The sequence below is a fragment of the Lagenorhynchus albirostris genome, chromosome 1 (genome assembly GCF_949774975.1).
Source record: "Lagenorhynchus albirostris chromosome 1, mLagAlb1.1, whole genome shotgun sequence".
In the NCBI taxonomy this organism is placed as follows: Eukaryota; Metazoa; Chordata; class Mammalia; order Artiodactyla; family Delphinidae; genus Lagenorhynchus; species Lagenorhynchus albirostris.
Genome location: NC_083095.1, coordinates 168,399,735 through 168,424,778, shown reverse-complemented (window position 1 = coordinate 168,424,778; position 25,044 = coordinate 168,399,735). Strand labels below are relative to the sequence as shown.

The 25,044-nt window shown below is 41.1% G+C and overlaps 1 protein-coding gene across 1 annotated transcript in view; it reads left to right on the top strand.

Moving 5' to 3' along the window:
- SFMBT2 (Scm like with four mbt domains 2) overlaps positions 1-25,044 on the top strand; it is a 208,357-nt gene that overhangs the window by 132,895 nt on the left and 50,418 nt on the right. Inside the window, exons 10-11 of the mRNA XM_060159924.1 lie at positions 14,004-14,086; positions 20,444-20,570. Coding sequence (XP_060015907.1) covers positions 14,004-14,086; positions 20,444-20,570 — 210 coding nt within the window. The remainder of the gene's footprint in view (positions 1-14,003; positions 14,087-20,443; positions 20,571-25,044) is intronic.

Below are 25,044 nucleotides of genomic sequence, written 5' to 3'. Positions count from 1 at the left end.
CGTAGGAGTCTGTACAGCTCCCTTGCCTGTGGAGGTGTGTGGCCCTGGGCTCCTCCATAAACCATTGTTCCCTGTCTGTTATTGTATGATTGGCAGCTGTGTTGCTGCTGTGTGTTGAGAAACGGTACAGTATTGCTAAGTGATTGGGGTTAAAAACTTGAACGCGGAAGAGAAGTGACTTTAAAAAGGCAACAACATACCAATGAAGCATTTCTTTACATTTTTATTTCCAGTAAGTTGAATTTTCCCCAGAGCCCAGTTGCTTTCAGATTTCCAACACTTTGATGCCATAAGACATGACAATAATTAAGTTGGGAACCAGGTTGCATTAAAGTCATTTTAAGTTGAGACCCATAAACCACATGTCAGTAAGTATACTTCAGGAATGTGATTTGTTGTCCCTGTAGGTCTAAGGTTTATCCAGGGAAGGTGCAGCAAGGAGAAAGGTGAGAAGATGGGAAGGAAAAGAAAGGGAATGATAGAAGACAAAAGCAGAATGAGAGTAGAAAAATAAACTTCAGTGGAGATCTTAACAGATAATCTCAAATAAAGCAGGGGTTTTGTGCTAACCTTTTCAGATCACCAGAGACTGGATTACTTGTACTTTAATTGTGCTGCACCTGACTTACCTATGGCGTGACTGTGCTCCCCTGGGCTTTTATCCTAACTTATGCTCCATCCTCATCCCTATGGAGGAGATTCTTTTGAATTATTTCCATGCAGCTGGTGCTTTTTCCCATTAAAGTTCTTCAGTAATGGAGTGCATTCTAATTACACTATGGTGAACTTCTACAGAACACTGATTCCACTGTTCTCAATGCCAAACTCACTGAATCTTCAAAATGAGGATTGCCCTCTGAGGAGACTTAGCTCCAGAGAGTTTATATAGCCTGCCCAGGGCCCCAGGCTTAGTAAGTAGCAGGACAGGAGGTCAGGCTTCTGGTTCTGTGCTCAGTAGTGGGTGGTGAGGACTCCAGTTCACGTGGCCTCAGTGTTTGTGTCCATTTGGGGGCCTAGAGGTGACTATCCAAATCAGTGTGCTTCAGTTATTCAAGACGGTTAGATGAGGACACCCCTAATATTCCACAGGTACTCTGCAGAATCAAAGACATGATACACGTCCAAATATTTTTATAATCTTTTAAATGATGATGCAAGTGCTATGCTGTAAACATCTATTGGTGGTAAGGAAGAGAAGTCTTTTCCTGCTGTGAAGTTTCAGCAGCTGGTCAGTTTTAGAGTTTGAAAGCCCTCAGGCCAACTTCTAATCAGAGCATGTGTGTGGATGGGTCCCATGTCAGTGAAGAAAGATGTTTTCTAGATATCTAAAATGCTGCTCGGGGGACTTCCCTGTGGTCCAGTGGTTAAGAGTTCGCCTTCCAGTGCAGGGAGTGCGTGTTTGATCTCTGGTCAGGGAGCTAAGATCCCACATTCCTTGCAGCCAAAAAACCAAAACATAAAAAATGCTGGGACAAAGTGAGAGAGTGGCATGGACATACATACACTACCAAACGTAAAATAGATAGCTAGTGGGAAGCAGCCGCATGGCACAGGGAGATCAGCTCGGTGCTTTGTGACCACCTAGAGGGGTGGGACAGGGAGGGTGGGAGGGAGGAAGATGCAAGAGGGAAGAGATATGGGGATATATGTATATGTATAGCTGATTCACTTCTGTTATAAAGCAGAAACTAACAGACCATTGTATAGCAATTATACTCCAGTAAAGATGTTAAAAGCATTATTGTAACAGATTCAATAAAGACTTTAGAAATAATCCACATTTTAAAAAAATCTTTAAAATGTTGCTTGGTTGGACTTTGCAAATTCCTAGTTGGTTCCTAGTAAAATAGGATCTGTTTAAGAATTTTTAAAAAATGAGTTGGGTATCTCCTCACATAGTTAAAAAAATAGGAAAAACATTTATATATGCATTTTGGATTCATGGATGGCAGAGGTTTAACGTTTACCAGCATATTTAGAATTTTAAATGTGTTTCAGACGAGGTTGTTCGCATAGCTTGGACCTTTGCTAGGAAATGGGTGTGCTTATTTGGATAATGGCATTTCATGATATTAAGAAAATTGTTTTGTATTAATGTAATTGAACTCAAGTGTGCAGTGAAATGACAGTACAAATATATTTATGATATTAAATAGTTTTTTGTCTTAAGCGTTTTATACCTACCGTTTAGCCGTAATTATTGCTTCTTCTCTGTCACCCAAGTATTTGTGATATTTGGTGAAATGAAATTGTCTTCATGTCATCTTCCAAACTATTCCTTCCCCTTTTGAAAGTGAAGCATACCTTTTCTAAGAGGAAAGTTTCTTTATGGATATTATATATTATTTGTAAAATATTGAGTAATGGTGATCACTACCTTCCAGTAAGAAAATGTCAGTGGTAATAACCATTTTTAAACCCTTGAAGCATTCAGGAATTGTGATCCACCAGTAATCTGCAGAGGTTGTCTTTTGGCTGTGGGATTGTTGTCTTGAAATAGTAGAGCTTTTAGTTATAAACCAGTGAGAAGAAGAGCAACAACTTACAGAAAAAGGTTTATGAATATGAGCAGACACTTCACAGTAGTAGAATCATGACTCTTATGTAAACTCATCATGATAAGAGAAATGCCCGTTAAAAATCCTACTGAGATGGCATGGATTTCTCAGATGAGGAAGAAATCCAAAAGAGAAAGAAAGAAGCGGCTCTGTTTTGATGGGAGTCTGGAGGAACAGGATTCTCAGATTTGCTGGCAAAACGCAGGTAGGTACAAACCGTATGGAAGGCAGTTGGGCAAATTTAACCAAAATTGTAGATGCGTTTAGCCGTTGCCTTAGCAGTTCGACTTGTGGAAATTTCTCTTAAACTTACAATTTACAGGTAATATGCATAAGAGTTTGGTTTTTTCTGCAGCATGATATATAATAGCAAAAGACTGGGGAAAATCCAAGTGCCTGTCTGTATGGGATCGGTTAAGTCGATTTTGGATGTTTATATAATGAAAACTATGCAGTTGTTAAAAAGAATGAGGATACTCTCTACATACTGACATGGGAAGCTCTCCAAGATGTACTGTGAGTGACAGATCAGTGAGTTATAGTATGATGTCTTTTTTGTTAGAAAAGAGGTTAATGAGGATATATATTTATGTTTGCACATATTCCTGGAAAGAGACTCTGGAAGGTTGCGTAAGAAACTAAGAGACACAGATGTAGGGGACAAACGTATGGACACCAAGGGGGAAAAGTGGCAGGGGGTGGGTGGTGGTGATGGGATGAATTGGGAGATTGGGATTGACATGTATACACTGATATGTATAAAATGGATAACTAATAAGAACCTGCTGTATAAAAAACTAAATAAAATAAAATTCAAAAAAAAGGAAACTAATGAAAATGATGACTTCTATGTGGGGTATGGAGGTGGCGACCAGGGCAGATGGGAATGAGACTTTTCACAGAATACGTTTAAAATCTTTTTTTTTTTCTTTTTGATCTGAGTGTGAATGTATTATCTATTCAAAAGGAATCATATTATATTACAGGTAGAGGGTTTTTATACCTAAAGGGATCTTAAAGATTATCTCATCAACTCCAATCATTATATATGTGGGGAAATTGAAGCTCAGTTGTGTTAAATGATTTTTTAAGTCTTGGGGCTGAACTTGGCTTAAAACCCCAGTCTTAAGATCCCAAATTGAATGCTTTTTCTGTATAACCAGATCCACCCTTTATTGCTGTTTTCTCTCACTGGTACCTTCGTAAAAGCCATCCTTCTCAGTAATTTGGGGACTTTTTGGTGGCCTTACGCAGGACTGAGGGATGTCAGTGGACCATGACTTACCCATGACGGGAATGATCTATGTGTCAAAGCATTTGGAGAATTTCAATTCTAGAGAATAATATTCCAAGTGTTTGCCATTATAACAAAGCCACAGCTTTAGTTACTGAGCTCCCTTACCATTTGGGGAGACTGTATATTTATGTGTACCATATATGTAGTAAAGTATATTTATTTTTGTAATTAAAGTGAATTAAAATTGAGAGATGCTGGTGGTTTCGGTAGTGATGATTTTATGGTTTCTTTTTGAAGTAACTTGTTACGTGTCTTACGTGTCAACACCTGGTCTGGGAATCATGCTGTCGGATGTTTTCCAACACCATTATTTGCTTTAGTAATGTATGAAAGTAGATGCTCTTTTTAAAAGTTTGTTGTTTTTCACTCGAATTTTGAGAGTATGTAGGATTTATTACACATGTTGAGAAGTGAGTTTAGATGTTTTCTTGTAGGGATGTTCCCACAAAAGTATTACATTGTTTAGATTTCTGCTTATAGTTACAATGTGTTACCTGATCCCCAAAAGAGAGTAACCCACTCATTCCCCATTGGGAAGCAGCTGATGAAACAAGACACCTGGGTGGTAGAGGAGATGTGCAGACAGCATACATCCCTACTCACATTATTTTCACTCCTTTCCTATTAAAAAAATCTATCCCCAAACTTTATATACAAATAGTCTAAGCTAGAATGGATCGAAATGTTTTATTGTTGTCTTTGAGCACGTGCTTTCTTGGTAAGCAAAGGACAGAATCTTGGAGATTTTATCCCGTTCGCTGAAACCCAACAAACAACAATTCAGTGTTATAGGCTCTCTGAACTGGGGTCAAACAAGTAAATAAATCAAGCAGGCAGAAATGCATATAGGTTGCCAACCACGACTTGCTACTTTTAAATCATTTCCTTAATCTCCTTGGCATGTAACACCCAAGATTAGTCACAGAATCAGCAGGGGGCTCTCGGTAGACAAGTGAAGCCCATCCATTTCTGTTGTAAAATGTGTGAGCAAAAGCTAAAGTACGTCACTTATTTTTGCACTTCGTCTCTGCTCTTTGGCCATCTTAATAGACACACAAACTTCACACAATTTAAGAAGTAATTTTTCTTTTAATTTATTTATTTTATTTATTTAATTTTTGGCTGCATTGGGTCTTCGTCGCAGTGCGCGGGCTTCTCATTGCAGTGGCTTCTCTTATTGCGGAGCACGGCGCGCAGGCTTCAGTAGTTGTGGCGCACGGGCTGAGTTGCTCCGCGGCATGTGGGATCTGCCCGGGCCAGGGCTCGAACCCATATCACCTGCATTGGCAGGCGGATTCTTAACCACTGTGCCACCAGGGAAGCCCGTAAAGGTGTTTTTTTTAATGATTTTCAAGACCCACATTGGTGAACCCTAATTGGTATTCTCTTTTCCTCAGACGCTGACTCATGCGACCTAATCCTTCTGTCATCTCCTATTTCAGACATACCAACGGGGACAGAAAATAATAAACATACTCATGGATGTCCCGCCTCAATTGAGCAGATGCTACCATTTTGCCGTTTTTGATTCAGAGTTTTAAAAAATGAAACAGAGCATCATAGATGTAATTGAAGACCGGGTCAACCTTGACTCTTCTATTTCTTACCCACTATGTAATCCGTCAGCAAATCCAGACCATATTCTCAGGATCTGACCAGGTGTCATCAAGACCACGCTGGTCCAGGTCACCGTCCTGTCTCTCCCAGATTACGCCAGTGACCTCCAGTTTTCTCAGCCTACTCTCAACACAGCAGTCAGACTGATGGTGTTAAAACCTAAAGCACACACGCCCCTCCTCTGCCTAGCCTTCCCAGGGCCATCCCACGCGGCTCAGAGGCCAAGTCAGGGTCCAGGTCATGACAACACCCTTCAGCACCTACCTGGTCTGGCCTCCTGTCTTAAGACTTCCCCCAGTCCTCCCATTCACACCAGCCTCCTTGTCCTTCCTGGAACATGGAGCACATCGCCCCCTTAGGCCATTGGCACTGGCTGTTCCCTCTGCTTGGGTCACTCCTCTGCTTCTTCAGTCTTGACCCAGGTGTCCCCTAATTGGTGTCGTCTCTCTTGGCAGCCTTGTTTAATCAGCAAATCGCCACCCCCAACATTTGTATCTCCTTCCCTGCATGGCTTTTCTCCATAGAACCTTTTATCATGGAAAATAACAAGTAATACATATTTTACTTCTTTTCTTTTCAACTGTCTTTCCACTAAAATGAAAGATGAGGAGGGCAGGCATTTCTGTCTTGTTCTCTGCTCCAGCCCAGCAGCTAGGAGAGTGTGGAAGTTTTGCATGGCATGAGAAGAGAAAAAAGTTTTGCTTACTTGTTTTTTGTTTTTTGTTTTTGCTTGAATTGAATTGGATTTTCAAATTCACTAATTGTCTCAGCATCATTTATTGAGTAATCTTCTGTTTCCCCTCTGACTGGTAATGCCACCACTGGCATATAGCAAGTTCCTTTATGGTTGTGAACCATATCTTATTCTTAGTTATTCTGCTTCATTGGTCTATTTGTCCATCCCTATACAAATACCTCAGTTTATAAAATTGATTTTACTTTATAATATGTCTTGATATCAGGTGAACACCTCTGCTTTCTCCCTTTTCAAAATTGACTAGTTATTTTTGGCAGGTTATTCTTGTACGTGAATTTTAGAATCAACTTAAAAGGCTCCATGAAGAACCCCATTGGATTTTAATGGGCATTGCATTTATAGATTAATTTAGAAAATTGGCATTTTATTTTATTATCTTTCTATAACTTGAAATCTTTTTCTAGAATTTTTTTCTAAAATTTTTTCCTGGGTACATTGTCCTTTAGCTTGCTGTTATGAATTAGATTTTTACATTTTTTTAGAATTTATTATTTTTTATTGGATGTAAACCATCTAATAGAATACCACTGATTTTTGTGTATTTATTTCATATCTAGTCACCTTCCTAAGCAGTGTGTCTCAGGAACAATTTGTAGAAGATACAGTTTAGCTGATTCTTGAAGGTTTGGTGAAAGTAGCTTGTAAAACCGTCTGGAGCTGGTTCTCCTTTAGTTTGTATTTTATGGAGTATGAATTTATTTCCTTCAATGGTTATATATTTAGTCATGGCTACCACTTCTGCTTGAGACAGTTTTGGTCATGTATATATATGTACAGAAGTGTCTGTTTTAGCCGTGTTTCCAAATTTCATGTCAGATCATTCTGTTAGATCCAACTTGCATTGAATTGTTCAAATATTATATGTTCTCCCTATATTTTTGTTTGTTCTATAATTTTCTAAAAGGTGCGTTAAAATATTCTGAGATTGAGGGTTTGTCAGCTTCACGAGTGTGTGTGTGTGTGTGTGTGTGTATGTGTTTGAAGCTGTGTAAGGGCATTCAGGGTGAGGATGGTTAGAACTTCCTGGTGATGACCCGCTTTATCCCTAGTGAAGTGTTTTGCTCTAAAGTCTGGTTTGTCTGACTCTCACGTTCATTTGTTTCCTTATGTGGTTTGTGATTTTTCATTGTGAGCTCATTTTCAGTGACGATTGTTATTTCTGTGGGAGTTCCAAAATCTTTAGACCGAAAGATTTGTTTTTTTGGTCTGCTTTTGCGTTAGCGTCTGGCCAGTGTTTTAGGGGTTTCGCAAGTCCTAGAGTATTTATCACTTTATCTTCCTACTAGAAAGTGAGGGTTTTAAAAATCTTTTTATTCATTTCCCTTTCCCCAGCACATAAAACAATGCCTGGTACACGTAGGTGTCCCTGATTATTTAAGGAACTAACGGGTGAATCTTACATTAATTTCTCAGTCTGTACCATACAGAACTGTAAAATTGGACCTTATAGCCGTGTGTGCCACTGCCTTGGATGAGCAAGTGGTTCCTCTCTTTCTCCCCCTAAACAGAACCCTGGGCAGGTGGCAACCATGTCTGCTCCGCTGCTTCTCCCTCCAGGGACAGGGCTAAGATGGTCTGGTTACTTTTTTGTTGACTGAGGCCAGGCATTATAATAATCTCAGCTTCTGCTGCTCACCTTCCTTGAGCACAGGGTTGTCTTCCATCCCTGGGCTTTCGTAAGTAGTTTTTTATTATTATGTTTCATCTGGCATCTAAGAGGGGACATTGATCAGCCCACCTTGTTACTGGACTTGGGCGCATGTTCTCATTTCTGGCTCTGTGATTCATTCTCGAGCAAAAAGCACTTTTGATTGAATATTTGGGGGACTAAAACTCTGGGTGTTTTTTTTAATATCTGAAAACATTTCTGATTGTTGAAAACTAAGCCTCCCTCTTGTTCACTTATCTCTGAATTTACTTCGTTCTTCAGGACTCTTAAGATGGTTTTGCCATTGGCAGTTGGCCTTTACGATGTTAGATTCCATCCTGGGGACCTATCTATATCTCCTAATACTGTTTATGATTCAGAATAACATTTTGAGCCTGCCCCCAGCACATGTCACACGGTGACCATACGTGCATTAAATACTTCTCAACATTTATTTTTATTCTAAAAGATGAGGAAGTTGGAATGGCTGGTGTTTATACTAACTTGACTTACTTGTTTCCCTCCCCTGTCTTTGTTTTTCTTTTTTTTTCTGCACTATTCCATGAATGTAAAAACAGAATAATTCGATTGGAAAATGAATGTGTAAATTTTCAAGATCTCCATCAGGGAGGTCTGGAAAATGAACATCAGCTGAGAATGTGGAGGGTGCTGGTGGATTCCAAAGGGGGCATGGTAGCGCTTTAAAAAATGACATGGACAAAAGGAAATGCTTTAATCAATTACTAGTGTTTTTATCTTGCTCCCTATAAGCAAACTCATGAAACAAATGAGGAGGTTGTTGAGAACCCTTGCTCAGGAATTGACCTAGCACTCCTGCACCTGAGGACTGTGTGGTCCTGCTGCCTCACCTGTGCCCTGGGCACTTGCATCCTACTTATCACTCAGGGTGGCTGTGAGGCTCACTCAAGGAGATGCTATCATGGGCTAAGCCTGAGTAAGTGTTCGAGGGACTCGCTGAAAGCCTCGGGCTTGAAAGGAGAGAGGTCACCATTCAGTAAGGAGAGCAGTGCCCTGGAAAAGTGCCCAGTAGGGCTGCTCTCACGATTCATGAGATTTTCTGAGAAAGGGTTAAGAACCTGCTCTTATTATAATGTGGTTTCTGTGGTGTTGTCTCTCATTCCTGTATCTCCGTCCTGCTATTTGCTGATCTTTGAAGATGATTGTGTCATATTTCCTTTCAAAGAGAAGTTGGACTAGAAGCTAAAGAAGCTTCCTATGAACCCCAGGTGCTCCAGCACCTCAAGGATGTGAACGTTCTCTGAGTTGTGGAAGATCTCCCTGGAGCTCTGTGATCTTCCATCATGAGGGGTGGCTTTCTTCAGGGCTTTCCTTCCTCATTCTCCACGTCTCCCTCCATCCTTGCCTTTACCCACTGCGTCACTCTTCCCATGCCGTGTGTCTGTCACTCTCTGAGCTGCCGGAGCAGGTGAAAGCAGAGCACGTGCCTGTTTCATCCCCGTCTTACCAGTAACTAAGCAGAGTCCAGCAAGCTGGAGACGTACAGTGAATTGTTAGGAAATGGATGCATTTCCTTGCTTTAGAAAGTGTTGCCACTTTATAGGACTTCAGGGTATATTTCTAAATACTTTTTTTTAACTGCAGATTTAATATGCATTTATTCTTTAAAATTCTGATAAAAAGTTCCCTATCCTGAAAAAATAACTTTTGGTGTACATTCTTTGAGATTTCTGTTTCCTTGAATATGTAACTTTGTATTTCTATGTAATTATTTTAGACAGCCTTTACAGTGGTGGATTTGTATCATTGTTTTTCATTTTGTCATTCAGGTAGATGTCAAACATGATATTCTTTTGCTATTTTTATTTTTTATTAAGATTGTACTTTTTTTCATATCCACCTAGCACAGAACAGGACCTTTTACTCCAGTGGTCTCTGTTTTTTTGAGAGAGAGAGAGAGAAATCTTTTTTAAAGCCCTGCCCTTCCCTCCATCCCAAGTCACTGGCAAGGGGTGTAAGACCGCCATGATTGCCTCAGGGTTGTCATGATTCACTTCCTGGTGCTGAGGAGAGACCTAACTTCCTCTAGGAACTGGATACAGTCAGGATTCTGTTAGCAAAGAAGCAGGAGGACGGCTGAGGGGAGGTCGTCATGCTGTATTCCTGGATTGGTTGACTGGTGCTTTGATTATCTTTTTAAGATAGAGTGAAGATGCTATGCTTTCCAAATTTTTGTATTATTGAAATAATTCATGAACATTAGTGAAAACTTGGAAAATACAAGGAGGTAGAAGAAAAAGGTATCCAGGAGTCCCACCACACAGATAATTATTTTGTTATTTCCTTGTAAGTTTTTCTTACATTTCTTCAGGTCTTTTCTTTTGCATATTTTAATGTCAGTTTGATAATTCTGTGTATGCTTGTAGCAGTCTTTTCATCTAAACTTACAGTAATCATTTTTTCATGACTTCTTTTAGTAAACTAGGTGCAATTTTCATGCCTGCGTGACTTTCCATGGACTTGGCTAAGTTTCACATTATTTTCTACTTTTGGATATAAAGATTGTTTTAAATCAAAAGTATTAGTAATGATGCCATTGTATCTTAATGTATCACATTTTATCAGTTTTGGGGGTTTTTTTTAATGGGTTACATTTCCAGAAGTGCAACTGCTGTGTCAAAGTTCATGGACGTTTTTACTGCCAAATTGTTTTCCAGAATAATTGTCCAATTGCACTGTCAATAGTAATGTTTGCAAGTGGAGCTGTTTTATGTCAATTAATTTGTATCGTAAGGAAAAATGGGTCATTGACCTGTTTCCTTTTGGACCTGTAATAGTTGGAACTTCATGCAGAATAAACACTAATTAAAGCTTAAATAACCCTAGTGGTGGAAGTTCAACAGTGTTGCAAATTTTAATAGCCCAAGGGGTTTTGATTTCCTTTTATTTTCTTTTCCCCTCTGGTGTTTTCCTCCCTCCTGGGTTTAAAACATGCTTTCCTGGCTGTGGTTAAGCCTTAGTACTTCTTGTTCTGTCTTTGTTGATTAATGAGCATAATTGACCCCTGTTGTCTCTATTATAGGAGCCACAGCAGTTTGTTTTTATGTAACAGTTATTTTCTGAACTGTCACAAAAATGCCTTACAAAGCGAGCTCATTATCAGACTGAAGGAGAAGAATTTTAAGTGATGAAGCGAATAAAGGTCCCTGAGAGAAGGAGGAGGCAGAGGAGTTGAAGCTGTTCAAATATTCAAGGAAAGGAGAGAGTTCTGGGGACAGAATAATGGCTTGTTGCTTAGGTACCCAGCAAGAGTTGGATATATCCTGAAATTATTAGATTAAAAGTGGCTCCCCATAGAGAATCTTGGAGACTGGATGTAGAAAGATTGAATATAGGTCCAAGAAACCGTGAGCCTGGCATTTATGGAGTGGGTTGAAAATCCATTGGAAGTTGGTGGTTATGAACGTGATAGAAAATCCAGCTAAATGGCTATCTGTATAGGGTGTAGAGGTGACCCCTAAGTTGGAAAGTTTTATCTGAACAGATGCCGACCATACAGAATACCTAAATTTGATGTTATTTCAGAAAATGGTTTGCTGTGCGTTTGTATGGGTTTTTTCCTGTTTCTCCCCTTCCCACATGATCTTGATAAGATTTTCCTTTGCTCACAAACTAACTCAGGAAGTAGCAGAGGTCCAGGGAAGAGATATGTAACAGAACGAGGTCTTGACCTTAACAAAGCCAGTTAGCCGTGGGCCTAAACCACCAGGGTCCTTCTGTTGGCAGGATTCAGCTTGTTTCCAGCTGTTCACTTGAGAGCTCTTCTAGGGAATGTCTTGTTATATATCCTCTCTTCATCCAACCTGTCATACTTTTCCCCTAGGAGAAGAGAAGGGAATTAACCGCAGAGGGAAGGGAAATAGTCCTAAATAGCAATGGTAATTGGTAGTAGTGGCTCTGAATCATGAAATGCAGCAGCTTGAGGAGAGTTTGAAGCTCTTTTCTTTCTCTTGCGGATTAGTAGAGAGGGAAAGCCAGGTACAGAAGACTTAATTTATTTCGACCTTGGTTCATCCAAGTCCTGGTAGAACTGGGTCCTTCATCCAGTTCTCCTTTCTGGTTCAGTATTTTCATACAGTGAGGTGACTTCTCACCAGTTTGAGGTGTCTTTCGGTGAATTCTTCTATTCTTATATATTAACGCAAGGATTTGCTCCAAAACAGTTACAGAGAAAGTACTCGAAGTGGACGATTACATTAATTGTAAAGAAACTCGCAGTGTCTTGATTAAGACACGTTTGCTTTGTTTGCAAATGTTCAGGAGAAGGTTGGTTTGGTTGCTTCCAGAGCCCTCTGGCTGGAGGGACAGCTCTGGACAGAAGGTCTGGGGGGAAGGGAATGTGGAAGAATGTGCAGAACCTCTTCAAAACCAGCTAGAAAGATTACACAGCATCTCAGGACTCTGAGACGTCTTATCTCCTCGTTGGAAAGTAGTGAGGAGCTGTCACTCTTTACAGGGACGTCTCAGGAGCAAGTTGGGGGGGGGTTGTGCTCTGTCACTGATGGTCGGCAGGAGAGGGGGGAGGGGGGAGGGTCAGTCCCTGGGCCAGGAAGACAACTGCCTTCTTGGTTAACCTCCACCCCCATCTTTTAAAGAATTGAGTAAATTGAGCTTACTTAATGAAAAGCATACTATTTTGTACAGGTGGAGGTAGGAAGCAAACAGTATCTTGAATTTCTTCAATATGGAATTTCTGTAGTCTTTCTGCAAATGTGGATTTAGTAACAGAATTCCCCATGTTAAGTGAATTTGCAGGTGTAGAATTTATGATGATACAGGGCAAAGAGATCAGGGGCTTGGCTTAAAAATATACTTAAGAAATCCCTTATAGATTTATTTTACATATACTTAAACCAGTGAAGAGAGAACTGTTAAGTGATGATTATAGGGGCATTTTGCAGTTTCAGGTAATCCTGATTGGTGCCGTATTTTTTGGTTCCATTCCCTTCCTTTGTTCACAGGAAATGCAAATGACACATTAAGAGGTATTTTCCTACCTAGGTTCAGCCATACACTCAACTCCTTTCTTGTTTTATGTTTTTTTTTTGCGGTACGCGGGCCTCTCACTGTTGTGGCCTCTCCTGTTGCGGAGCACAGTCTCCAGACACGCAGGCCCAGCGGCCATGGCTCACGGGCCCAGCCGCTCCGCGGCATTTGGGATCTTCCCAGACCGGGGCACGAACCCGTGTCCCCTGCATCGGCAGGCGGACTCTCAACCACTGCGCCACCAGGGAAGCCCTTGTTTTATGTTACAAACTTCTCCCATGTCTTGTTTTGGAGGTCACGATAGATCGATATATATTGTATAATTATGTACCTCTTCCCCCAACCCCAAATGAAATGAATAAAGAAAGAAAGAAAAAAAACATGTTAAAGTTAGTACATATGAATAGTTGGTTCTCAAACTCCCCCAGTATCTCAAATATGCCCCCAAAACTTCATCCGGAGAGGCGCACCTTCCCCAGTTCTCATTTTCCATCCTCCTCCGTGATTCAGTTCTAAGGCAAGGTTTATTCCTCCCTGACTTCCATGTCTTTGGAGGATTTCCCGCTAGAATCTCAACTCCTTTTTGGCCATTTGTCTTACCTTCAGTTACTCTTTAAAAAGTATTCTCCTCTAGTGTTGTTTTCCAATAAAATCTCACGGTTTCCACGAAGATGTCGAGATGTAAGTTCACCTGAACTCAGAATTGATATGAAGGCACGTGTTGTGTATTTCTGCCAAATGCCTTGTGCAGGTGTGCTCTGTGGAATGCTCTGTCTCATCTGTTCTCCCCCAGAGCAAATCTATGCCCCGGCATGCACTGACGGGGTAAATTCCCCCCTTCTTCACCTGGTTTCAAGCACCGAATTATGATAATGATGGTACACCCTACCTATATTTAGTACTTTACACTGTCTACAATATTTCATTGAACCCTCATAAAATCCAATATGTTGTCACATGTGAGAAAGGGCTTCACCTTTTGGGGAGGGGGCCTATACTTGCTGCCCTTATTACTTTAAATTCCCGACACACCCTGGCGCCGTTCGTTGGTCTGAGATGCGGCTTGGTTAATGCGTCTTCTCTGCATTTTCTCACGCACAGGTTACTCTGGCCAGGACTTCGACTGGGCAGATTATCACAAGCAGCATGGGACAGAAGAAGCGCCTCCCTTCTGCTTCAGAAACGTAAGAAGCCTGGTTCTTGCTACGCCTTTACTCATTAATGTTGTCCACCTTGAGCTGTGTAAGTTGTATAAGTTGCTTTTTATTTATTGAACAAGATGAGGTTAGGGTGCTACCCTGTACCATGGGATGCTAAGCCTTTTTGTCAGTTTTGAAAAGTCCTCCTTTCCGTTTTTGTGTCAGTTAGGGAGACGCTGGGCTGTAGTGACAGGTTGACCACTAAACATGTCGTAAGTTTTTCTCTGACTTGTGGACGGTCCAGGTTGTTCCTGATTACCAGGTGGTTCTTCTCCTTGCACTGAGCCTTGGTCTAGGTCTGTACTCGGCTTCGTCTAGTGAGCAGATAAGAAAAGAGAACCAGCAGAAGATAACCGTAGTTCTAGACACTGTAGCTTGATATTGACACATATGACATCTTACTCCTGTCACCTGCTGTCGTTGAGAACTAGTCACTCGGCTACACCATGCCATGAGTGAGACCAGGCAGTGTGCCCTGGCTGGGCTGTCCCCCCACCTTGAGCCTGTACACTGGCAGGAGGAGGACAGAGTTTGGTGGACAGCCAGCCACCAGGGCCACCATTAGCTGTGCACTTTGTTAAGGTCAAGACCTTAACATTGAATGGGAGATTCTCTGCTCCTGAGGTATATTCTTAAAATATGTTCCTAAATTTTTCATTGGATTAAAGTAATAACATGCTAACCCAACAGTTTTCTGCTGTGCTTACTTTAAGCCACCTCCTTCTTCAAATACAGCTTATTGGCACCGAGACATATAAAATAACTCCGTGTGTGTGTGTGTGCGTGTGCGTGTGTGTTCGAACGTGTGTACTTGCTTATTTATAGGAGTTTGTTGTAGAAAATAGTTTACAAATTATTCATGTAAACTTTATCAACCGTAGGAACTAAAAAGGGATGTGAATTATCATGTTCGTTTTGAGAGTGAGGCAGAGATGTATAGCCTCGTATGTTTAACATGCGTTTAGTTATGAGAGTTAATTTTTTATGCTAAGAAAAAAGATGCAGTCTTCCGGTTGGAGACTCCAGATCCTACAGTGCAATGTGCTCCCACACCAAAGAATTGTTTTCTGGGCACGTGCGCCTAGAGATGCTGATTCATTGCTGCCCCACCGATAATTTTTACTCCAGGGATTCAGTTGGCAACGCTTTCTGATGGGAAGAGCTGGCTTAACAGAGAGAAGCTCAACACTGAGCATAAATCATAATCAGATTTTGGAGAATTAAGTAGGTTGATGACGAGGTCAGCTTGTGCTCATAAATACGGAAACACGTCAGTGGCAGGGTTGGAAATCAGGGCTCCTTACACGATTGAATGAACTTCTACTGGATGACATTGCCTTTCACAAAGGTAGCTCTTCTGAAGCGTTGAAAGAGCTGTATGAAGGGTGTGAGGTGGTGTGGAGACAGCTGTGCGATCTGCCACCATGGGAACAGCAGCTGGTTAGCTCTTAAGGCATATTAAGTCCGTGGAGTCTTACTACACTTCAAACTGGGTTGACATCACTTGTCATGGAATCTGCTGGCCTCGTTGCCTTTTATTTGTGATCGTGGAAACTCCTCATTGCATCCTCAAACCCCTTTGAGGTTGTGCTTTCTTCCAGACGGGAGATTGTCCTTCCCTAACTCTTTAGCCTTGGGAAGAAACTCCTCACATCTTCCCCTTGTTCTGGATTTAGGGAGTTATTTCTTCTGTGACAACATGGTTCCCCCAAGGTGTCTTTTTATGTCTTCTGCTCCCATCAGCCAGCCGTTGTCCAAATGGATCTTTATAGTGGAGCCAGGAGCCATATCCCCAGGTGGCCTCTGAGCTTTCAGGATTCAGCTACCAAGATGAAATCTGTATTAATGAAAATGCTGGCGTATTCATTAGGAATGCACTTGTTACAAAGATGCCCCCTTTGTTTCTTGCTGTCCGTTTATTTAATCGACAGGATTGTTATCTGCCTTGGTGGCACGTGCATTGCATTACTGGTACTTTGCTGGATGATGTTAACAGGCTACAAGTGCTCTTTAATGGAATGCTTATCATGAATCATTTTTTAATCACACATCTCGTGTGTACCAGAGGAGGGGTCGTGTGGAAGTGGATGCATGGAAGACGTTACCCTGGGGATGTTTAGCAATCCGAGGCTGTTCTGGGATGGATTGACACAGGCAAATGCTTAGTAAAATAAACTCAAAGGTAACAGTTTTGCTATTGATCCTTTATAAATTACCCTCAGGCAGTGAGTTGAAATGAAAATAGGTTACACGGTTGTAGCTTTCCCTTATTAAGTAGGATAAAATGCATTTTAACTTACTTAGAGGCTTTTCAGGCAGTGTATCGAGTCATGTCATCAAAAAGAAACTCAATACCTAATATGCATGAATGAGGCCAGACGACTTGCAGAAAAACAGCCAACGTAGAATTCCTTTGATTTCGATTTCTGAAGAAACATAAAGGAAAGGAGCATATTGGTTTTTCAACATACATTGGATAATTTTGTTCTGGTAACATAAAAATATAATTGCATTTTCAACTTAACTTCTATAAAAAGACATGGAAATGTGAATTACCTTGGTTTCTTTCCATGAGTCATATAAAGATGTAATCTCTCTTACTTACAGGAACCTGTTTATCTCAGTTTATGTATTTCAAAGTAGATACATTTATATAGTATTGCAATGTCTGATAAAAAAATTTATAGTAGTGGGTAATTTTGGAAACTTTCATATTTATTTTTAAAGTGTTAGGAGGGAGTTTTGCTTCTAGTATTGGCTGAGTAAGCTCATACTGAATTGATCCCCCTGCAGATAGCAACTATAAATTCTGGGCAGGATACCAAAACTAGTACCTGAGAGACATGGAAAATGAACAAAAGCAGAAGGGTTTTAGAGGGGAACAGATGCTTGGAAGAAAGTAGTAGCAGGAGTGATCACCCATTTTTTACAGACTTTTGGCTTAAGGTCAGCCACAGTTGACAACATAGGGGCTAATGAAAACAGTGATATAAAATTCAAGGTCTTTCTGGCCTGATGAACCAGTTAACAGAATTTGGGCAACCACAGCTACTGGAAAGTGAGGGAAGACTCAGACAGGGGAGAGGCAGGAGGGAAGACCACAAATCCAGTACATAAACTCTGCCTAAATCTTTAACTGATCCCTGAACCATGTGTGTGCCAGGAAAACTCCAAGAAGCCTTGCTAAGGATGAAAGAACTGAACTGAGATTTGAGCTGCTTCTCAAGAGACAGAGTGTATAGTTTGAGTCCAGCCAAGTTAATTGCTTGCTAAAACAGAAAAATCAACACTCTTGGGAGGAATATAACACAATCCAGAGTCTCTGTGATATATATTTAAAACATCCAGGTTTCAATCCAGAGTTGCTCAATGCATGAAGAAATAGGAAAGTCAGACTCATTCTCAGTAGAAAAGATAAATCAACACAGACCAAATCCAACATGTCCCAGATGTTGAAATTAGCAGACAAGTATTTTAAAGCCCCTATTACAACTAAGCTCCATGGTGTAAAGCGGTGGTTCTCCAAGTGTAGTCTTTGCACCAGCAGCTTCAGCATCTCCTGGGAACTTGTTGGAAATACAGATTTGCTGACCTCACCTCAGATCAACTGAATCACAAACTTTGGGGTGAGACTTAGCAGGCTATGTTTTTAAAAAGCTCTCTGGATAATTCGGATATACTCTAAAGTTTCAAGCCATTGATGTAAAGGAAAATATTCTTGTAATGAATAAAAAGATAGGAAGTGCCAGAACAGAAGTAGAGAAGATAAAAAAGAGAAATTTTAGAACCAAAAAATACAATATCCAAGATAAGCAAATTCATTGGAAGGGCTTAATAGCAGAATAGAGATGACAGAGCAAAGAGTTCATGACCTTGAAAATAGAAATTATACTATCTGAAGAACAGAGAGGAAAAAAATGATTGGAAGGAAGGGAGGGAAAGATGAATAGAATCCCAGGGATCTGAGCAACCATATCATGTGTACTTGGTGACTCAGAAGATGTGGCCACAGAGATTGTGGAAGAAAAAAAATAGATGAAGAAACAATGACTCCAAATTTACCAGAGTAGCTGAAAGATCTAAATTAATGGGTTCAGGAATCTCAGTGAATAAGCAACACAAATACAAAGAAACACAACCTAGTCAAATTGCTGATAACCAAACATAAAGAGGAAAATCTTCAAAGCATCAAGAGAAAAATGATATATTCCTTATACAGGAACAGCAATTTAAATAACAACAAACGTCTCATCAGAAACAATGGAGACTAAGAGATGGTGAATTAATGTCTTTAGAATGCTAAAAGAAGAAAACTGTAATTCTAGATCCAGCGAAAATATACTTGTGGAATGAAGATAAAAAGACATTTCATCCAAGAAGATTGTACAAGTGACAGACACGTGAAAAAGTGCTGAACCTCATTGGTTACAGAGAAGATGCAAGTTAAAAGCACAATGAGGGCTTCCCTGGTGGCACAGTGGTTGAGAGTCCGCCTGCCAATGCAGGGGACACGGGTTCATGCCCCGGTCCGGGAAGATCCCACATGCCGCGGAGCGGCTGGGCCCATGAGCCATGGCCGCTGAGCCTGCGCGCCCGGAGCCTGTGCTCCACAATGGGAGAGGCCACAACAGTGAGAGGCCCGCGTACCGCAAAAAAAAAAAAAAAAAAGTACAATGAGATACCACTAGACCTACCTATTAGAAAGACTAAAATTTGAAAAACTGGCAATCGTGCTGGTGAGGCTGTTTAGCAGCTGAAACTCCGTACACTGTTGGTGGGAGTGCAAAATGGCATATTGGAAAATAATTTTGCAGTTTCTTAGAAATGTGCATTTACCATATGGTCCAGCAATCCTTCCGTTTCTAGAGAAATGAGAACTTAGTGTTAGAGGCTGAATTTTGTCCCCCCAAAATTCATGTGTTACGGCCCTAATTCTCAGTATCTCAAAATGTGACTGTACTTAGAGTGTTCAGAAAAGTAATTAAGGTAAAATGAGGTCACATGGGTAGGCCTTTCTCCAATATGACTGGTGTCCCTATAAGAAAAGGAGATTAGGACATAGGCCACATACATGGAGGAAAGACCATGTAAAGACACAGGGAGAAGATGGCCGTCTTCAAGCCAAGGAGAGAGACCTCAGAAAAAATTAATCCTGCTCACAGCCTGATCTTGGATTTGCAGCCTCCAGAACCATGAAACAATACATTTCTGTTGTTTAAGTCGCCCGGCCCATGGTACTGGCTGCGGCAGCCTGAGCAGCTTAATATAGTTATGCTCACACAAAAACTTGTCTTTGAATGTCCATAGTGGCTTTCTTCACAACTACCAAAACCCGGAAACAACTCAGCTGTCCTTCAGCTGGTAAATGGATAGATAAATCATGGTGCCTGTGTAGAAACCACTCAGTAAAGTAGACTGAGGTACCCATCCGTGTGATGGCCTGACTGACTCTCAGATGCACTTTGCTTCGTGAAAAAAGCCAAACTGACAAGGCTAAGTGGGGTAGGATTCCACTTAGATGGTATCATAGAAAAAGTGGAATTACGGGAGCAGGAAGCAGATCAGTGTTCCAGGAGTTGGGGGTCTAGGAGGGACTGCTCACCGAAGGGCCGGTGCAAGGGCATTTTGGGGGTGATAGCACGCTCTGTGTCTTGATGGTGGTTATGGCTACAGGATTGTGTGTACATTCACCTGACAGCCCTGCTTTCCTAGAACAGCACACCAAAAAGTGAATTTCCCTCTGTGAATTTTTAAAAATGAATTTTAAAAGTAAATAAAAATAAACAGAGAACAAAGGGAAAATAGAGACCATTTCAGATAAAAGAAAACTGGGAATTCATCACCAGCGGACCTTGTACCAAAAGAAAAGCTAGAGGACAGACATCCAGCTGAAGGAGAGGATCCCAGGTGGAGGTCACCGTCTCCTTTCACCCTCAGATACGCCCGGGGGGACCTGAGTGAGGAGCGCAGGGACGTGGGAGGAGTGATCGGTACCACAGTGATTCTGAGGTTGGAAGGACGCACATGGAACTGGGAAGCCAGAGTGGACTCACCCTCGTGCTCATTCAGCAGATATTGTTAGGCACCTGCCGTGTGCCCAGCGTAGTTCTCACTTCTGGGAAACAAGCGAAGGGTGTGTGGTTCTTTCCTCGTGGATGGTGGGGAAAGACTAAGCAGGCGCGCTCGCCTGTCCGTCTTATCAGTAAATCTGTGTGCGTGCACGTGCACGTGCGCGTGCGTGCGCGTGTATACATTTCTGCCGTGCCAGCCGGCCACTCCCTTGCTGCGCGTTATCTGGCTGTGGTATCTGCTGGCTCAGTGTCAGTTCTGTTTCTGTTTCAGACGTCATTCAGCCGGGGCTTCACACAGAACATGAAACTTGAAGCCGTGAACCCCAGGAATCCGGGAGAACTCTGCGTGGCCTCTGTCATTGCTGTGAAGGGGAGGCTGATGTGGCTTCACCTGGAAGGTACTCACAGTTCATAATCGTTCTGAATTCAGGGTCCACCTGGAGAGGGCAGGGTGCAGATGACGTCAGCACTGCTCAGAAGTGCCCCTTTTGCTTTCCTTTTATTTCAACTGTCTTAAATTATTCAGCGTTCTTAAATAAGTGAAACTAATCAAATATGAATTTGTTCAGAGGCTCTCATCTTAACTAATAATTTCATGAAACGAGACTCTGGTGCAATAATTATGTTTGGAGCACAGTGGTCTTTGTACATCTCTGATTATAAAAGCTGATGTCACGATTAAGTTAATATGAGTCACTAAAACTTGGTATTTGAGGTCTTGGTTATTAAGAGGATAAAATTATATGTTTGCATTTTACTGTGAACCATACCCTTTACTTTGGTTTCTTTCGTAGATGTTTAATTTTTCCTTAAAGTAATAACTGGACATGACTTTCTCCCCAAATATATAATAATTTAGGCTTGTTTGTTTAATGATGTTTAAACCGTTCTTCATAGCTGCACTTTATTTCTAATCGTCCAGGTAATTCACAGAACCATGCACTTTGTAAGCAGAACCTTGATCAGATTGTAGGCTTAGATAGGAGACTGTCTCTTTCAGATGTTATATTTTCAATGAGGAAGAATTAAAATGAATTTGCTCTCTAAGGTTGTGTCATCTTTCTGTGATTTAAAATTCTTTGGGTCTTTTGTTTGTTTGTTAGTTGTTTGATTGTTTTTCAGTTTCACAGCACTTGGTAGCTATTTCAAATGAATATGGAAAAAGAATAAGATGCTGTAGATGACTAATGAAGTGATGTTAGCTTTCCTAGTCCAGATTTTAAATTTTATGACATGGTCAACCACCATTGGAATAGAAAGTTTGGAAGGTCATAGAATTGGTGCCAGGATCTTTATCCTCTTTCGTCAGTAAACAAGTCTAAAAAAGCACTGAAGGTTCTTTGATAGGTCTACCATCTAATAAATATTATAGTCTAAGAGATTGGGAGGGGCAGAGAACAGTGATTTTAGCTGAAAGTCCAGTGTTTTGTTAATTCCCAGAAGATAGTTTAAAACATAACTACGGTTTAGGATTTCAAAATCAATCTGAAACAAAAGGAAATTCTCAAAAAGTTGGTAGCTTTGTAGATTTTCGAGTAGAATGGCCTCGAGTTGGAATTAGCCAAAATGTGGACACACGTGTCATGGTGATATTTCTGTAGCTACTGGATTAGGACATGAACTTACTTTCATTACTGCATATAAAGTTGAATCAACTGCTCTTGGAAAAACAAGATCCCTTCGGTGATTTTGAATCCCTAAATTGAACTTGCTACCTAATACTGTGCTAGGCCTAATATTATGAGAGATTAGAGTCTTGTTTACATGATTAATTTGAAAACAAAAGTGGTAAAGTTCAAGGCCCTTGTTTCATCACTATTATTTAGCACGTGACGGGTAAAATTCTTTGGCAGTCATAATTTATTTAGCAGTTTGTACTTCCAAAGTGCTTTTAGCTGTTAATTACCTAACATAGAGAGCAGTAAGAGTGTCCCGATTTTTATAGATGGAGAAAGTAGCTCAGCCATTAGCATGTGCCTGAGGTTCGGTTTCATTGCTCTTGACCTCTTTGTTGCTTAATTCAACATACCCTACAACTTCCCAATTCTTAAAAAGAATGATGAGCAATGTCTAGAGTATATTTAACATTTTTGACAGTCTTGCTTTTTCTTTGGTTATAAACTTCTGGTTTTATAGCAGAGAAATGTAAATCAGCTCATGTCACCTCTTTTTCTTATTCTCCGGAGTGCTTTCATTGGGAGCAATGAAAATTAGTTAACATTAGGAAGCAGGTCAGAAAATTGTCTATTTTCCCAGACCTTACGTATTAAAAAATTCAAAAAAAACAATCTGTTGAATATTCTTTACATGATGCTATTGGTCAACATTATGCATTTGCCTCATCAGCTAAAATTAAAATTCATTCAGTCTGCTGATCTTTCTTGAATTGGGGGTTTTGTGGGGAGTTTTGTTTTGATTTTGGGCCCTTCCCGGACACTGACCTTTTAAAGTGACAACGAGCTTAATGGCACTTACTTCTCATTATCTCCAAGTTTTATGTATTTAGTGTTTTCTTTCCTCAGTCCTGGAGGGACAAAATGTTAGAGAGTCACTCCAGTCCCTTTGGGGCAATTAAATTATTTTTATGATGATGGTGATTCTTATTATAGACCGTTTATATGACAATTTATAATGTACTTCATACCAATTTGTTAGTTATTTTTATGTAATAGATTGATCTGAAATATTTTCAACACATGGCTAATTGACTACGTTTAGTAATTAAAATGATCATTTTAATTTAGTATTTGACTTCTTTTAAAGTCAGATAGTTCTTTAAGTGCCTCTAAAGGAACTGATGTTGAAGAGGAAGCGATAAATCAAATACGTGAGGTTAGTGTAATATTATTTTGGGTGCATGTTTGGAAAGAATGTCAAGTTCTCAAAAACCGCTGACAGAGAGCCAGGGCCGTTTCTGATGATGCGGTTTTGTGCTTGGGAAAGGACGTTGTGATGTTTTCTCTTATGTTAATTATCTGCTCTAGGTTATCATCTCTACAGTTACGAGCATCTATTCATGTTCTACGAATTACATTCAGTTTTAGTACCTCTCGTATCCGTAGCCCCACACACTGGCTCACACCCTGGTACATCTGCATCTCACGATCCAAGTCACGGTACATTCACTGGCGATCATTTTCTTACGGGACAGATAGGGGGCGGGTGTTCTAGTCACTCTCAAAGTGCATTAATTCACGAAGAGGGTTGACATCTTTGCGTTGCCTTCCTTGGTTTCTCTTGTCTCTGTTATTATTAATACTGTTTTCCTCCCGTTTCAAAGAGATGTGATACGTATTCCCTTTATTCCCCAATATTAGGTATTTCAGCCTTTTAGCTGAGGCAGAAAATTCCTTTTATGTCATAAAAAGTATCACAACCCGCAGGCTTCATATCCACTGGGCTGTTTAGCTCTTTTATTGTTGCCACTACAGGAATTTTTATAGAGAGCTTAGAACATGGGCAGCAAATCCTGGTTTTGACATTGGGAGGCCTGTTAAAAATGAAGAGGAGGGGGTTCTGGAACGGCATTTTTGCACTTTGAAGGTGGGGAAGGAATGATGGCCTTCCCATCATTTGTTTCCTGGAGCTTTCCCTTCCGGTTTGTTAAAAACAAACATACAGAGAACAAAAAAATGAAGATGACCCAGAGGTCTGTGGAGAAGTACCAAAATGTCAGTTCAGGGAGCTTAACTCAAACCGTCAACTTAGGTTATTACTAGCATCTCATGATCTTTACTTTCTGCTGCCCTCCGAAACAAAATTTAGAGAAAATAAAATTTTTCCACAGTCAATACTAGCAAATCATAGTGTATAAATTTCAGTCTGTGGGTCTGAGCTGTATATCACTTTGGATGGTAGCTTTTTGAGGAACCGTATCCTTTCACCGTGAACTTCACATCCCCATTGACAAGGACCGAATGTGCAGGGACGTGGTCCCTGATTTCCGCAGGAGATGACCATCGCGAGCCATGTGTGGGCTCTTTAAGTAGACTTTCAGCGTAGGTGTTTAAACACCGCGACAATTCAAGGACGCATGTGATCTCTCCTTTTCCCTCTTCAGAAACGCATACACTCTGCAGCTGTCCAGTGGCATTTCTGATGTATCTGATTTGCTCCCAGCTTCTTGGCTGTGGGGAGGTGGATCTCGTGGCACTTTGTACTCTGCTGGTTTCCTCTGCTTGCTTTCAGTTTCATTCACCTTTCAAGGTTGGAAGGCAGCAGGCAGCTTGCAGGGACCATGTCCTCGCCTCCTTCACCTGATACCACAGCGTCCTAAGCCGGCTTCCACCTCTGTTATTAGGAGTGCTGGCGTAGGGGTGTAGACCTTTCACTTTTGATGCGTGGACTTTCCCACAACCCTCTCTCTTTGCCCTTGTCTTTCCCATGTACTCATTGGTCACCTGGTGTTTCCTTCCCTCATATGGGAAGGTCAGAATTCTTCAACAGAATTCTTTATATCCCCATTCAACCTCCTCTTCCTCTGTGACTCAAGCAGCGGTTCTGTGCTGACGTGTCCAGATGCCCAGCGCTCACAGCAAACACATTCAGAACTCCTGTTTCCAGCTACCTGCAGAGCGTCTCCCTGGGGACGTCTGCGTTTCCCAACCGGAGGCCACTGTTGTAACCCCTGTGTTTGCTCTTCTCGACTTTCCCATCTCACCCAGAGGCACCGTGATTCTACCCAAGTTAGATACCAAAAAGTCATCCTCTTGTCTGTTTGCTCTCCCACTGCCCCCATGACCAGTAGCGACTCCAGGCCCCCCCGCCCCCATCTCTGTCCTCTCCCTGCCACACTCTGGTTCCAGGTCTCCACCCCTTCCTCTTAGGATGTCAGTAGTCTCTCAGCTGCTTTCTCTCCCATCCTCATAGAGC